General features: G+C 48.0%; 1 protein-coding gene across 4 annotated transcripts in view; it reads left to right on the forward strand.

Moving 5' to 3' along the window:
* NHEJ1 (non-homologous end joining factor 1) overlaps positions 1–15,226 on the forward strand; it is a 1,839,518-nt gene that overhangs the window by 1,375,918 nt on the left and 448,374 nt on the right. For all 4 annotated transcript variants that reach the window (XM_078679206.1, XM_078679207.1, XM_078679209.1 and 1 more), the window contains exon 8: positions 14,321–14,430. In XM_078679206.1, the coding sequence (XP_078535332.1) occupies positions 14,321–14,430 (110 nt within the window). The remainder of the gene's footprint in view (positions 1–14,320; positions 14,431–15,226) is intronic.

Raw genomic sequence — 15,226 nt, forward strand, 5'->3', positions numbered from 1 at the left:
TTTTCAATCAAGGTTTGCTCACGCTTCATTCGCTCACGCACTTCTTTCTCCCACATTCGCACACAGTCAAACATATCTTGCCTAGCCTTTCGCTTAAACATTTGTTGTTCCTCATACTGAATCTTTCGTAAATCAAATGACCCATGCATAGGCCAACGCAACTCAGGATCCTTACAAGTATATTTATTCCATAACGTGCTGTACATTATAGAAGAAATACCATACTCAATATACATGTCCCTATTAGGCGTCCCCTCTGGGGGGGCCGGTTGTGCTTCATCGAGTCTCAAACTGGTACCTCTACAAAAGCAACACATCCTATGAAGTGTGCTGGAAACAGGTATGCCAAAAATAGTGCAGAATATGCAGTTTTATAATCAAAGTAGCGCTTAAGGTACTCTTCGTACGTTGCACTGTTCAAACAAATTCAAATAGAGAAAAATCTCATAACCTGCCTATATAAATTGCAATTCATATATACCTTACAAACAAATACTAATACTGGCCAATCCTTCAAATCAAAAAGCCGCAGAAAGTGTTACTAAACTACCTTACCAATCCAAGGCATCAAAAACCAACAGCAAGTGCCGCAGAACGACTCTTGCCAATCAAAAGGTGTCCAGGTTCCAACTGCCAAGTTCTCAAATCGACCAAATGGTCACTGCACGGCGAATCAACAGAAGAGATCTCAGTCGAGGACCGGCACCACCTGGATGGTCAGATCAGAAAGAAAGGAAAAACGCTGTGGTTGCCAAGACTCGGGTCTCCTCAGGCAGCGATTGCGTCCAAAGCGAGATTCCAATCCTTCGTCTTGACCACTCCTTCGCCCCACGTTGGAAGCGCCAATTTGTGGTGGTGAGCCTCAGCAAGGCCTACCAGTGCAAGGGATTCGCCCTTCTCTGCACAGAGTCCTCAGACCAATAGGAAGAAGTTTGCACATAATTTGAAATAGAAAATATAAGATTTATTAAACGTCATGAGGTGGAACTACATTCACACAACACCCATCGGTAATGTATGAAGTAGCACACTGAATGGAAGGAGCTGGGTCCTTTTATACCCACACAGGGGCTCAAATGAAGGCAGTACAAGTACAAAATGCTGGTTTTAGGTACATATAAGGTCATACAGAAAATGCACAGTCAACTAGTGGGAGGAGCTAACCGTTGCTAATTCTGGTGCACACACCCTGACAGTTACAGACTAACAGCAGCTGTAAGCTCAACTGAGCATGTGCGAAGGTGGAAGATGCTAAATATAGTTCTTCTCTAGGCAGATTTCAAGAGCAGTTAACAGAAAGGTAAGACAGAGCACATGGTAGCACATGGCAAACAAAATGGCTGACAGAAATGCAAGATGGATTCCACTAAATGGACAAGATAGTCTCTAAATACAGGATGGCTTCTGCTAATGCTAACCTAATCGCTGCCAAATTACAACAGTATTGCCCGCCGCCTTGCTCACTGGAAGAATCCGAGCTCCAAAAAAGCAGTTAAGGGCCCGATTTATATCTTGGTGATATAGATACTCCATCGCAACGGTGACGGAGTGTAAATACCGCCAAGTTAAAGATCCTTCTGCCAAATTCAAAAGCAAGTGGACCTTAGGTTTGATCACGGTGGAGACTGTGAAGTAAGGGTCGTCCGAGGCAGACCTCAAAGCCTGTCTACCTAATTTAGATGGACAGAATTAGAGGTCCGTTTTCACTGCCCGTCATTGCCAGGAAAAACCTGGAAGGTAAGATGCACTAAAAACTGCTAAATACTCTCCTCGCCATGGGAGATAGCTCCCATGGCGAGGGGAGCATTTGCTTTTATATATTTATTTTATGTATTTATTTATTTATGCAATTTGTTAAGCGCACAAATACCCTTAGGTGTCTCGGCGCTGTGGACAGCTGATTAGAGAAAGACTGAGGAGGGGTGATTTATTGATTGAATAGCCAGGTTTTTAAGTGTTTATGGAAGGAGAACAGAGTGGGGATGGTTTTGATATGAAGGGGGAGTGTGTTCCAAAGTTTGGTGGTGGCGACAGTGAATCTTCTGTCGCCCCAGGAGGCCTTTTTGGTTCTGGGGACTGCTAGTGTGCTGCTGAGGAGTGTAAGGATCTTGTCGGCCTGTAAGGAGCATAGAGATCTTTTGAGGTACTCAGGTTCTGTGTTGTGGCTTGCCTTGTGGGCAATGCAGAGGGCCTTGAACCTTGTTCTGCTCCTGATGGTCAGCCAGTGTAGCGGTCTTAGCACCTTAGATATTGGTTTGAACTTAGGGGTGCCTGAGAGAATTCTAGCCGCTGCGTTTTGCACCATCTGCAGTTTATGTAGGACTCTTTCCTGGGCGTTAATAAGTAGACCATTGCAGAAGTCTAGCTTAGACATGACGAGTGTGCTGACGAGAGTCCTGCCCGCATTAGGTGAGAGGTAAGGTAAAAGTTTTTTTATCATCCTGAAGGTGAAAAAGGATGAGGAGACGACGGAGTTGGCGTGATGAATAAAAGATAGTTTGTTGTTAAACATGTTATGTTATGGGTGGTTTTGTAGTGCGCTCAATTACTCTGGAGTATCCTGGCGCGAAGAAAGACGCGGAGAGGCAGAAACTACAGATAGCAGAGAGAAATGTAAAGTGTCATTTCAAAGAGATGGGTCTTGAGTGCTTTTTTGAAGAGATTAAGGTTCTAATTAGCGCGAAATGCCAAGGGTAAGGTATTACAGGCCACTGCTGCTTTCACGGCAATGGAGTGTCCACCAGGACGAGTTTGTTTAAAACGTGGAACAATCAACCGATATTGAGTGGCAGATCGAAGGGAACGGTGGCATATACAAAGAAAAGCGTTTCGTCAGGTAAAGTGGGCCCTGATCATAAATGGCTCTGTGGGCAAAAGTGAGGATCTTAAACATAATCTGTTGTGTAACTGGAAGCCAGTGCAGACTGCACAGATGATGACGGACGCTAGACTTCCTTGAGATGTTAAAAAGAAGTCTAGCCGCCGCATTTTGTATTATCTGAAGGCGGTTAGTCAGGTATGCCGGGATGCCGATGAACAAGGCATTAGGGTAGTCAATGCGAGAGAGAATGAGAGCTCTCGTCACTGTTTTTCTGGCCATTCTAGGAAGCAGAGGAAAAAATCTGCGGCGAGCTTTAAGAGAACCAAAGCAGCCGCAGGTGAGTTTTTTTAATATACTCATCAAATTTTAAGTCTTACCCAAACCACACCCCCAGGTTTTTTGCCGGATTGCCAACGGAACTGGGAGATGGAACATCCGAAGGCCACAGAGATTCCCTGAAGTTTGGAGGGAACTGCCCGTAGAGTAAAATTTCAGATTTGTCTTCGTTGCACTTTAACTGGCCAAGTGCAAGCCAGTTGAAGACTGAAGAGAGACAGGTCTGGGCAGATGAAGTGTCCAGATCCGTGGCCTACCAAGTAAACAGCAGCTGCGTGTCATAAGCATAGGCTATTATTTTAGCGCCCAGTTGTTCGGCCAGAAAAATCAGGGGGGTCAGATAGATATTAAATAATAATGGGCTTAAAGTAGACCCCTGTGACACCCCGGTGGAAAGAAGCATGGCCGAAGACGAGAAGGGGGGTAGCCACACCTGCTGAGTCCGATTGTACAGAAATGAGGTCAGCAACTCTAAGGCTGAACCAGTGACGCCAATGGATGACAACCGGGAGAGAAGAAGCTGATGAGGAACCATGTTGAAAGCGACAGAGAGGTCTAACAATATCAGAGCCTCTCTGCCGCCCGCGTCCAGGCCCTCCCTAGTGGCCTCAGACATTTCTACCAGTGCTGATTCAGTGCTGTAAGCAGCACGAAACTCAGATTGAGCAGGGTGAAGGGCATGAGAAGTTGCAACAAAAGCATTCAGTTGGCGAAATGCGATCTTCTCGCATACCTTGGCCAATACTGGCAGCAAGGAGATGGGCCGATAGTTAGCTGGAGCTGCCGGATCCAATCCCGATTTCTTAAGCAATGGCAGAAGTTTAGCCTGCTTCCAGCAACAGGGGACTGTAGCAGTCCTAAAGGAGAGACTAATGATCTCAGTGACCTCAAAGCAGAGCACCTCCGCAACCCCTCCAAGGTACACGGGTGGGGCAGGGGTCAGTAGGTGACCCAGATTTCATGGATTTTAGAACTGCTAAGGTATCGGCGTCAGATGGTGGAGAAAGTTCCCTGAGGACGTGAATAGTAGAGGAAGAAGGTGGGGAGTGTACCAGGGCAGGAATACTCTGACTAAGACAGGCGGTGCACAAGCTAGCCTGGATCCCTGCTATTTTATCTTCAAACAATGAGGACAAATCCTCGCACCATTGCGCAGAGGATGGCACTATTGGTTGCTCGGCGCAGGGGGAAAGAAAGCTGTTAACAATAGCAAAAATTTCCCTACTTTTGTTATTGGCCCTAGTGATCCTACCCGCATGGTATTCGCTCTTAGCCATTCTAATGTTAGCATAGTAATCCCTCTGAGCCGCACCTAATACCGCCTTAGCAGTAGGGCAATAGGTAAGCCGCCAGTATTTGTCCAGTTTTTTCCAGCCAAGCTTCAGCTCTCCTAGGGCATGCGAGAACCATGGCTTAGAGGGCGCGGAGCGTTTTTTGAACTATCGCTCCGTTTGACGGAGGTCTCCACACCCGAGCTAATCCAGGTTATAAAGCGCTACACAGCCGTGGTCAACTCAGAACCTAAGGCCGAGCGACCCTGATGTAAAGCATTGGACAGAGCAGGAAGATTGATCTTCTGATGGCGGGCGTTAGGCATAATATTGGAAGGAGGCATTTCTAAGGACCAGGAGAACCTGATCGGCATATGATTGGACCAAGTAAGTGTTTCAGGATCAGATAGTGTTAAGGCATAGTTGGAGCAGACCACATCTAGAATGTGGCCCCCGAATGTGTGGGCAGCGTAACCCACTGTGTTAACTGTGCTAGGCTTAAGGACTCCAACAAGTTTCTGGAGTCAGGCAGCTCACCCACATCCACGTCAATGTTGAAGTCACCCAAAAGGAGGAATCTAGGGAACCTCAATGCCCGGGGCACAATCACGTCCGCCAGCGCCTTAAGGAACGTTCCAGTAGGGCCGGGGGGGACGGTAAACCAGCATGCCTCCCAGCGTGAAGTGAGGTGAGAGGGTGAGAGAAAAGTGAAGAACTTCCCCATCACCTAATTCATCGGAGGAGTCACTGTGAAAGGACCAGATGTCTCTAAATACAATAGCAGACCCCCCTCCTCTCCCGGTTGCTCAGTCAGCCCTGATAATTTTAAAACCTCTTGGGATGGCGAGCTCTATGACAGGGGCACTGGAGTTATTCAGCCATGTCTCTGTAATAAACAGAATATCGAGGTGGCCATCAGACAGAAGTTCAAAAATATCAGCAGCGTGTTTGCCCATGGATCGCACATTTATAAGAGCTGCAGCAATTGTTTGTGGGTTGTTAATGGCATGGGTGGAAGCAGCCGGAGTTTGAAGAAAGCCAAAGTCGCAAGAAGGGCAAAGTCTAGGGGCGCAATCTGAAACATCCCATGGCAAAGTGCCTCTGTTTTTTGCAGTCTTAAGTGCAAGTAACTCCTCCCGAGAATACCTAATTAAATCAGCCGTCAATGTGGCAGAAATTCGGGCAGCATGTCCAGCGCTAGGCGCGCCCGGGGCGCAGACGGGCTAACCTTTGTCTTAACCTCGGCGTGCCTGCGGCGCTACCGCTGCGCATTCGGAAGGGCATGTTCAATTTATGGGTGCACCTCCCTCCCCCAGCTAGAACGCTGCCACTGGTCCAGCCGGGGTCCAGGACTACACTCAAGATGGCCTCCCACCCTCCACTCAATCGGCACAACAGCTGCGGTGGAGCGGGGCAGGGAAGGCACACCTCAGCACCCCGAAATAGGAGATCAGGTATGCGTTAACACACAATGAAGATCAGCAGATGAAATAAAGTAAAGTAAGCATGAGCGCCTCTGCGCAAGACTCGGGCACAGCAATATTAAAAATATAATATTCAAAGTTTTTAAGCATAAATAAAGCCTCTGCACATCAAACGGGTCCGAGTAGGAGCTGCCACCACCTACCCTAGCCGCAAGTGTCTCAGTCTGGCGCTCGATTTATGGGTGCACCTCCCTCCCCCAGCTAGAATGCTGCCACTGGTCCAGCCGGGGTCCGGGATTACACTCAAGATGGCCGCCCGCCCTCCACTCAATCGACACAACAGCCGCGGTGGAACGGGGCAGGGAAGGCACACCTCAGCACCCCGAAATAGGAGATCAGGTATGCGTTAACACACAGTGAAGATCAGCAGATGAAATAAAGTAAAGTAAGCATGAGCGCCTCTGCGCAAGACTCGGGCACAGCAATATTAATAATACAATATTAAAAGTTTTTAAGCCTAAATAAAGCCTCTGCACATCAAACGGGTCCGAGAAGGAGCTGCCACCACCTACCCTAGCCGCAAGTGTCTCAGTCTGGCGCCTGATTTATGGGTGCACCTCCCTCCCCCAGCTAGAACGCTGCCACTGGTCCAGCCGGGGTACGGGACTACACTCAAGATGGCCGCCCACCCTCCAGTCAATCGGCACAACAGCCGCGGTGGAACGGGGCAGGGAAGGCACACCTCAGCACTCCGAAATAGGAGATCAGGTATGCGTTAACACACAATGAAGATCAGCAGATGAAATAAAGTAAAGTAAGCGTAAGCGCCTCTGCGCAAGACTCGGGCACAGCAATATTAAAAATACAATATTAAAAGATTTTAAGCATACATAAAGCCTCTGCACATCAAACGGGTCCGAGTAGGAGCTGCCACCACCTACCCTAGCCGCCATGACCCCTAAATTCCTACATTATGTGACAGGGGACGGAGGTGTGCCTAACTCTGATGGCCACCAGGATGGAGACCAGCTAGGGGAGAGATTGCCGAAGATCATCACCTCCGTCTTCTCGGTGTTTAGTTTGAGACAATTGTTTGCCATCCAGGTGCTTATAGCAAGCATTCCCTCTAGGAAGTTAGCTGAGACTCTCCGACCATTGTTGTGGATCTCTAGCACAATCTGTGTATAGTCAGCATAGGAAGTTAGTAGCAGGTTGTGGGACTTAATGGTCCTGGCCAAGTCCGACACTTATATATTGAACAGGGTCGGACTTAGCGAGGATCCCTGTGGGACCCCGCATGGCAGTGAAAAGAGAGGGGAGTTGACGTTGCAGAGCTTTACAAGTTGGGTGCGGTTGGACAGAAAGGATGTCAGGAGGGCCTTGATTTTGTCTTTGATACCTATGGCAGAGACACGGTCGATCATGGTTGAGTGATCGACCGTGTCAAATGCTGCTGAAAGATCCAGCAGCACCAGGACCGCACACCTCCCTGATCAAGTGTCATCCTGATTTAGTCTGATGTCTTGATGAGGGCAGTTTGGGTACCATGGCCTTTCCTAAAGCCAAATTGGGTGTCGTCTAGGAGGTTGTTGTCAATATAGATGGCCAGCTGAGTGTTCATCACTTTCTCGAAGATTTTAGTGGGGAAAGGGAGGCAAGCAATTGGACTATAGTTCTTGGTATCTGTGGGGTTAAGGTTGTGTTTCTTTAGCAGTGGTTTGATGATGGTTTTTTTCCAGATGGAAGGTTATGTTCCTGTCATGAACATTGAGTTGCAAATATTGTCCAATTTGGCGCCTATGATATCCGGTGTAAGTTTTAGTGTGGTAGGGGGGCATGGATCATTGGGGGATCCAGATTTGATGGTGGATATGAGATCAGTAATGTACTCTGTGGTGCCCTGGCTGATTTCGGAGAGAGTAGGGGAGGGGTTATTGTTAGTGGGACGTAGTTCTGGGGAGTTAGTGGAGTAGTTTTCTACGGTGGATGCGATGGTCTGATTGTTGATCGGGGAGTGTATACAGAAATTGGTGTAGATGTGGGTGACTTTTTCTTGAAAGAAAGTAGCAAGAGAATCACAGAACACTTGCGTGGGGGTTGTGGGCGGGTTGGTGTCTGGTCCTGAAAGCTTAGTAACGACCTGGAACAGCCGCTTCACAGAGTCTTGTGCTGTTTCGATTTGGTTAAGGTAGTATTTACTTTGTTCTGTGATTAAAAGATGTTTGTATTTCGCCATTGCTTCCTTGTAGCGTGTTTTCATTGTGATGCTGTAGTCTCGGCGCCAGTGTCGTTCTAAGTTTCTACATTTTTGTTTTTCTAATCTTAGTGCCTCGGAGAACCAGGGTGCGGATGGGATCTTTCTTCATTTAGATGTGTCTTTTTAGTGGTACGAAGGTGTCAAAGGCGGTACGGAGCCATTGTGTGTAATGCATGGCTGCCAGTTTTGGGTCGTCCGGTAGGCCTTGCTGGGTAGACAGCAGGTGTGATTTTAGGACTTCAGGGGAGATGCTGCCCCAAGCTTTGTACTGTTTGGGGAGAAAGAAACTGGCATGATTGGGGGTGTTGTTTTTGGTGTCGAGGTTAAAGAGGACCGCAGAGTGGTCGGTCCAGGATGAGGGGAGGATGTTCATAAGGGAGATTTGTTCATTATTGGTGAATAGCCCATCGAGTGTGTGTTCGGTCGTGTGGGTGGGCATTGTTACTAGTTGGGGGAGTCCTATTGATTCGAGTTCTGATAATAGGGCTGACGTGTCATGATTGTTGTGGGCTTCAAGGTGGAATTTGAAGTCACCTAAGATGGTAAAATTAGCTTCTCCTGCTGATGGGTCTGCTAGGAGGTCTAATGCTGAAAGAAATTCAGCTTGTGGTCCAGGTGGGCGATACAATAGGATGCCTTTAAAGGAGTGTGCATTAGTAAGTGATATTGTAATAATAAAGGTTTCGCAGCTCTCAGTGGGGATTATTTCAGTCCTAACTGAGTATTTGTTTCGGTAAATGAGTGCCAATCCACCACCTTTTTTATTGGTTCCGTCTAGTCTATGGACGCAGAATTCATCGGGGGTTACAGTAGCAAAGTTGGGTTCGGAGGAAGGATCACCCCAGGTTTCTGTTATATATAGGTCAAGTTTATTATTTTCTAAAAAAGTAAGTATTTCATACTTATGTTTGGGGAGGGAGCGCGCATTTATAAGGGCTGAGTAGTTGTTTCGTGTTTGGTGGATGGAGGGTGGACCCTGGCAGGTAAAGGCTTTTCACTGATGTTAAATGTAAAAGAGCATTTCGGACTGTCGACGGTGAGTTGGTTGGCTAAGTTTCTGCATTGAAGCAGGGGCTGGTTTGTAAGTCCTTGAATGTGCCTGCTATATCTTTTAGTTGGCTGCTGGTGTAGGTTAGTATGTTAGTTTGCAGGATTGGTTTAAACGAGCCAGGGGGTATGGCCTTAGGCACGGTCCAGGTGCAGACAGGCTTGCCTTTGGCAAGCCTTCGGCTCACCCGCTGCGCGAAGCGAGTGGCATCTGAATTAAGAAGGGGGAAAATCAGTTGCTGGTCAGCTGACTTGCTGGGTCTGACCGGAAGTAGAAGACACTTCCTGTTGCACAACTAGGTAAGTTGAAAAATATTACACTTAAAATTATATAATTAAAATGCATGTCCTGTCAAACAAAGGTTAAGAGGGGTACCTATAAACATAAGAGATGAACTTAAAGGCATGTTAAAAGATTCATCAGATGAGGGCATTATTGAACCAATTGAGTCATCTGAGTGGGTTTCTCCCATCGTTTTAGTATGCAAGCCAGATCAAAAACTCTGGGTATGTGTGAACTTAAAAGCTTTAAATTCCAGCATAATAATAGATTGTCATCCATTACCTAATATAAATGAAGTAGTTTCTATGTTGGAAGGTGCCAAAATATTTTCAACGTTGATTTAAGATCTGCTTACCACCAGATAGAACTCACCGAGGAATCAAAGAAATTTACATCATTTATTACTCCACAAGGTCTTTTTCAGTATACGAGGATGCCTTTTGGCCAGGTGTCGGCAGCGTCAGTTTTTCATAGAGTGATGTTTCAGATTTATAGAGACATTGATTCTTATGTCAAATGTTTCAAGACGGTATACTTATATTTTCAAAAAATGAAGAGGAACATGAAATGCATTTAAATGAAGTATGTAAGAGATTAGATTGTCATGGTCTTACTCTCAAAGCACATAAATGCAAATTATTCAAATACTCTGTTGAATACTCTGAAAACACTTTGTCCGGAGATGGTGTGATACCCAAAAAATCTAATGTTGATGCCATAATGAATGCTCCTACTCCTAAAAATAAGGAGCAGCTATTATCGTTTGCAGGCATGTGCGAATATTATAGCAAATTAAAAAAAAAATCGCAACCACAATGTAACCTTTAAGAAAACTAATAAGTCAAAATGCTGTGTATAATCCAAACAATCAATCAATTAATCATATAATTTGTAAAGCGCCAGGTGGGGAATGCTGCTACTGCTGGAAAAGCCAGATCTTGAGGAGTTTTCTGAAGGTCAGCAGGTCTTGGATCTGCCGTAGGTGGATAGCGAGGGTGCTCCAGGTCTTGGCGGCGAGGTGGGAGGACGATCTGCTGCCGGAGGTCGCTCTTTCGAAGCGGGGGACTATGGCGAGGGCGAGTGGGTGGGGGTGTAGAAGCTGAGTCGTCTGTTGAGGTACGTTGGTCCGGTGTTGTGGAGTGCCTTGTGTGCCTGGGTGAGTAGCTTGACGGTTATCCTCTTGTTGACCGGGAGCCAGTGCAGGTCTCTCAGGTGGGGTGTGATGTGGCTGCGGCGAGGGATGTTGAGGATCAGACGTGCAGAGGCGTTCTGGATGCGTTTGAGCCGTCGCAGGAGTTTGGCTGAGGCATTTCCGTAGTCCAACCTGCTGCTGACGAGGGCCTGGGTGACCGTTCTTCTCGTTTCAGTGGGGATTCATTTGTAGATCCTGCGGAGCATGCGGAGGGTGTTGAAGCAGGAGGAGGAGACGGGGTTGACTTGTTTAGTCATGGAGATGGTGGAGTCGAGGATGACCCCTAGGTTGCATGCACGGTCGGTGGGTGTTGGAGCGGTTCCCAGTGCAGTCGGCCACCAGGAGTCATCCCAGGCCGAAGGGGTGGATCCGAGGATGAGGACCTCCGTCTTGTCCGAGTTCAGCTTCAGTCGGCTGCTCCTCATCCATTCAGCAACGGCCATCATTCCTTCGTGAAGGTTGGTTTTGGCGGTGTGGGGGTTCTTGATGAGGGAGAGGATCAGCTGGGTGTCATCGGCATAGGAGATGATGTTGAGGTCATGCCAGCGGGCGACGTCAGCGAGCAGTGCCATGTAGATGTTAAACAGAGTTGGGCTGAGTGATGAGCCCTGGGGTACGCCGCAGATGAACTCGGTGGCTTCGGAGCAGAAGAGGGGAAGGCAGATGCTCTGTGCTCTGTCAGAGAGGAAGGAGGTGGTCCAGTCCAGGGCCTTCTCTTGGATCCCGGCATTGTGGAGGCGTGTTCGTAGTGTGTGGTGGCAGACCGTGTCAAAGGCGGCTGACAGGTCCAGGAGGATGAGGGCCACCGTTTCTCCGTTGTCCAGCAGGGACTTGATGTCATCGGTGGCGGCGATGAGGGCAATCTCGGTGCTGTGGTTGCTGCAGAACCCGGACTGGGAAGGTTCCAGGATGTTGTTCTCCTCAAGGTAGCGGGTCAGTTGTTCGTTGACGGTCTTCTCGATGACCTTTGCCGGGAACGGGAGCAGGTAGATGGGCTGGAAGTTCTTGAGGTCCTTGGGGTCCACCTTGGGTTTCTTGAGTAAGGCGTTGTTCTCGGCGTGTTTCCAGCTCTCCGGGAAGGTTGCTGTCTCGAAGGAGGTGTTGATGACTTTCCGGAGATGGGGTGCGATGGATGTGCTGGCTTTGTTGAAGATGTTATGTGGGCATGGGTCTGACGGAGATCCGGAGTGGATGGTGTTCATAATCTTGATGGTGTCGTTGTTGATGTTGGTCCAGGAGAGCAGGCGGTTGGTGTGGATGGTAGTCGTGGGGGCGAAGGTCTCAGTGGTTGTCGGGACAGTCGTGGCATTGAAGCTGTCGTGGATGTCTGCGATCTTACGGTGGAAGAAGGTGGCCAGCGAGTCGCACAGGTCTTGCGAGGGTGGGACGTCGTTGGTGTTGGAGCTGGGGTTGGAGAGTTCCTTCACGATGTTGAAGAGCTCTTGCTTTTGTGTGGGTTGTTGTCTAGGCGGTCTTTGAAGGAGACCCTTTTGGCGGATCCAAGGAGGTGATGGTGTCTGCGGGTGGCATTCTTGTGGGCTGCGTGGCTGTCTGGTGTTCGTTCACGGAGCCAGATCTTCTCCAGCTTTCAGCAGGTTTGCTTGGAGGCCCGGAGGTCTTCAGTAAACCAGCTGGCTTTCTTGTTGGTGTGACTGTTGGAGGGTTTCTTGATCAGGGTGAGGGTGCTGGCGCAGTCGTTGATCCACTGTCTGAGGTTGCGGGCGGCGCGTCGGGCGGTGGAGTTGGCAGGTGGGCTCTGGGCGAGGGTGGTGGTTAGCTGGTCTTAGGTGACTTTGCTCCAGCAGCGGTGAGGCATCTGTTGGGTGCCGTGGTGAGTGGTTTCTTGAAGGTGAAATGGATGCAGCAATGGTCGGTTCAGTGGAGTTCGGTGGTGTGGTTGAAGGAGACGTGGGGGCTTGCGGAGAAGATGGGGTCAAGTGTATGACCGGCAGGGTTGTGGGTGGATGTTGTGACGAGTTGTCAGTCAGGGTGGTGGAGTTTGTGTCGTTGTTCTCGAGGTTCAGGTCCCTGAGGAGGATGTAAACCATGGAGGCGAGGGCGTGTGTGCTGACGAACTCGGCGATGAAGTCGCTGAACTGTGTTTGGGGTCCGGGGGGTCTGTAGATGAGGCTTCCTCTGAGGGTGGGGTTGGGGTCGGTGTGGATCTGGAAGTGCAGGTGTTCGGCGTTTCTGAGGGTGTCGTCGGTGTTGGTCGAGACTCTGAGAGTGTTCCTGTGGATGACGGTGATTCCTCCTCCTGCTCCATTGGTGCGGTCCCTGCAGGTGATCTTGTAGCCTTCTGGGACAGCTATGGCTATGTCGGGTGCCAAGGCGGGGTTCAGCCAGGTCTCGGTCAGGAAGGCGACATCTGGGGAGGTTGAGTCGAGTAGGTCTCAGAGTTCAATGGCGTGTTTGCGGGCGGGGCGGGTGTTGAGAAAGATGCATCTGAGGTGGTTCGGTTCTTTCCTGGTCGGCAGCATGGTGGGGGGGATGCTTTTGAAGCTGCAGTTCCGGCAGATGAAAGCTCTGTGGGTGCGCTTCGGGCGGCCAGGTAGCAGGTGTGTGATCGTCCGGTGTTGAATGCGTGGAGGGTTCTGGCATCGTAGCTGTGTCAGGCGTCGTGGCGTTCGCAGGGTCCAGGGGTCCTGGTGCGGGTGCAGTCCAGGCACGTACTGGCGCAGACGGGCTTGCCTTAAGCACGCAATTGGCCCCGCGCGTCCGCTGCGCAGCCTCCATATGAGGGGATGTGGGAGGGAGGAGCAGCTGGGAGGCGGGAGCGGGGCGGCAAATGGGATTGCAGGGGGGGCACCGCAGGGACGAGGCGGCGTGAAAAACAGGCGGGCCGCGGGAGAACTGGGCACAGGAAGGAAAAACAAGTTTAGGCAAGAAAACAAGTACTGGCACAGAGGAATAAAAACAACTCTGGGCAAGAAAGCAAGTTAGGCACAGGGGAATAAAAACAAGTCTGGGCAAGAAAGCAAGTACAGGCACAGGGGAATAAAAACAAGTCTGGGCAATAAAGCAAATACAGGCACAGGGGAATAAAAACAAGTCTGGGCAAGAAAGCAAGTTAGGCACTGGGAAAAAATACAAGATTAGGCAAAAACAATGCAGGCAGAGCCTTCAGCAGCGTGGGGAGCGACCTGCCTGTGAATTGGAATGAAGAACCGCAAAATGCATTTGCGAACATAAAAAAGGATGTTATCAATGCACTCACTTTGAAACCTTTTCGCATGAGGAAGGAATGTGTTAAAACAGTTGATGCCAGCTTATATGGTCTTGGTAGTCTGTTATCACAAAGGGAAGGTATGGATGAGTGGAATGTTGCATTTGCATCTAGGACGCTTAATGAAACAGAACGCAGATATGCGGTGATTGAAAGAGATCTACATACGTGTGTGTGGGCCGTGGAACATTACAGGATTTATGTTTGGAGTAGCAAATTTATTCTCAGGACGGACCACACACCTTTAGTTAATATTCTTTCTGCAGGAGGAAGATGGAATTCAACAGCTAGAATTTCAAGATTACCTTCGAGGCTACAAGAATAACATTTTAAAATGGAATACTTTCCAGGGAAGAAAAATGTAACTGCAGATTTTCTCTCACGTCTACCTGGCAGTCATGATGATTTTGCGTTAAAGAAGTTGACTTTGTTGTGAAGCATTAATGATGTTATTCCTTCACAGTATCAAGAAATTACGGAGCAGTTCTGGTTGGAAAGTAGAAAAAGTGATGACAGGTGGAATGATCGGAAAAAAATTGTAATGGAAGGATGCCCTAACAAAAATAGCATCAGGTCAGAATTGTTACCTTTTTATAATGTTTCAGAACAGTTGGGAATTGAAGGTAATCTAATGTTCAAATCTGGAAAGTGTATTCCTCCAAGAGGTGTACAAGATGCCATTTTAAAGCTATCACATAAGACACATCCGGACATTTCTGCTATGAAATGTCTCTTTAGGATTTTTTTTGGGTGGCCAGGGATGAATAGGTTCATTGATCAGGTTGTCAGAGAATGTGATGAGTGCGTTTTTAGTGAAAAGATGTTAAAGGTACACACCCCTCCTTTAAAAATTGTCACTTGGCCTGAGGAGCCTTGGCAGAAAGTTGCGTCCGACATATCTGGACCTTTTAACATGTTACCAGAGAATTCTCATTCCGCTTTAGTTATTGTTGACTACCACTCTAAATGGCCTGAAGTGAAGTTTGTTCCTAAAGCTTTTATGAATTCTGTTATTTCTTTCTTTAAATACGTTTTTGCACGAGAAGGATGTCCAAGTACATTAATTTCTCACAATGGTGTGCAACTCACATCAAGTGATATGGATGGAAAGGTATGGAATATTAGGAAGATTGCAAAATGCCCAGTTTATGTTCTTCCACATACTTACAATGAGCATAATGATGATTCAATGTGCGTTAATCAATTCAGACGATAAAATAATGGAACTGTGGCCTCAAGGGTTAAAAGTAATAACCGTGTGAGAAATGTTCCAAAAAGGTTTAATAATTTTGTGTAATTTCATTTTGTTCTGTTTTTGTTTTCTTTATTCTTTGATGAGGGGGTGTGTTACATTCTCATTTATGTATTA

Source organism: Lissotriton helveticus, chromosome 3_1 (genome assembly GCF_964261635.1).
Source record: "Lissotriton helveticus chromosome 3_1, aLisHel1.1, whole genome shotgun sequence".
NCBI classification, from domain to species: Eukaryota; Metazoa; Chordata; class Amphibia; order Caudata; family Salamandridae; genus Lissotriton; species Lissotriton helveticus.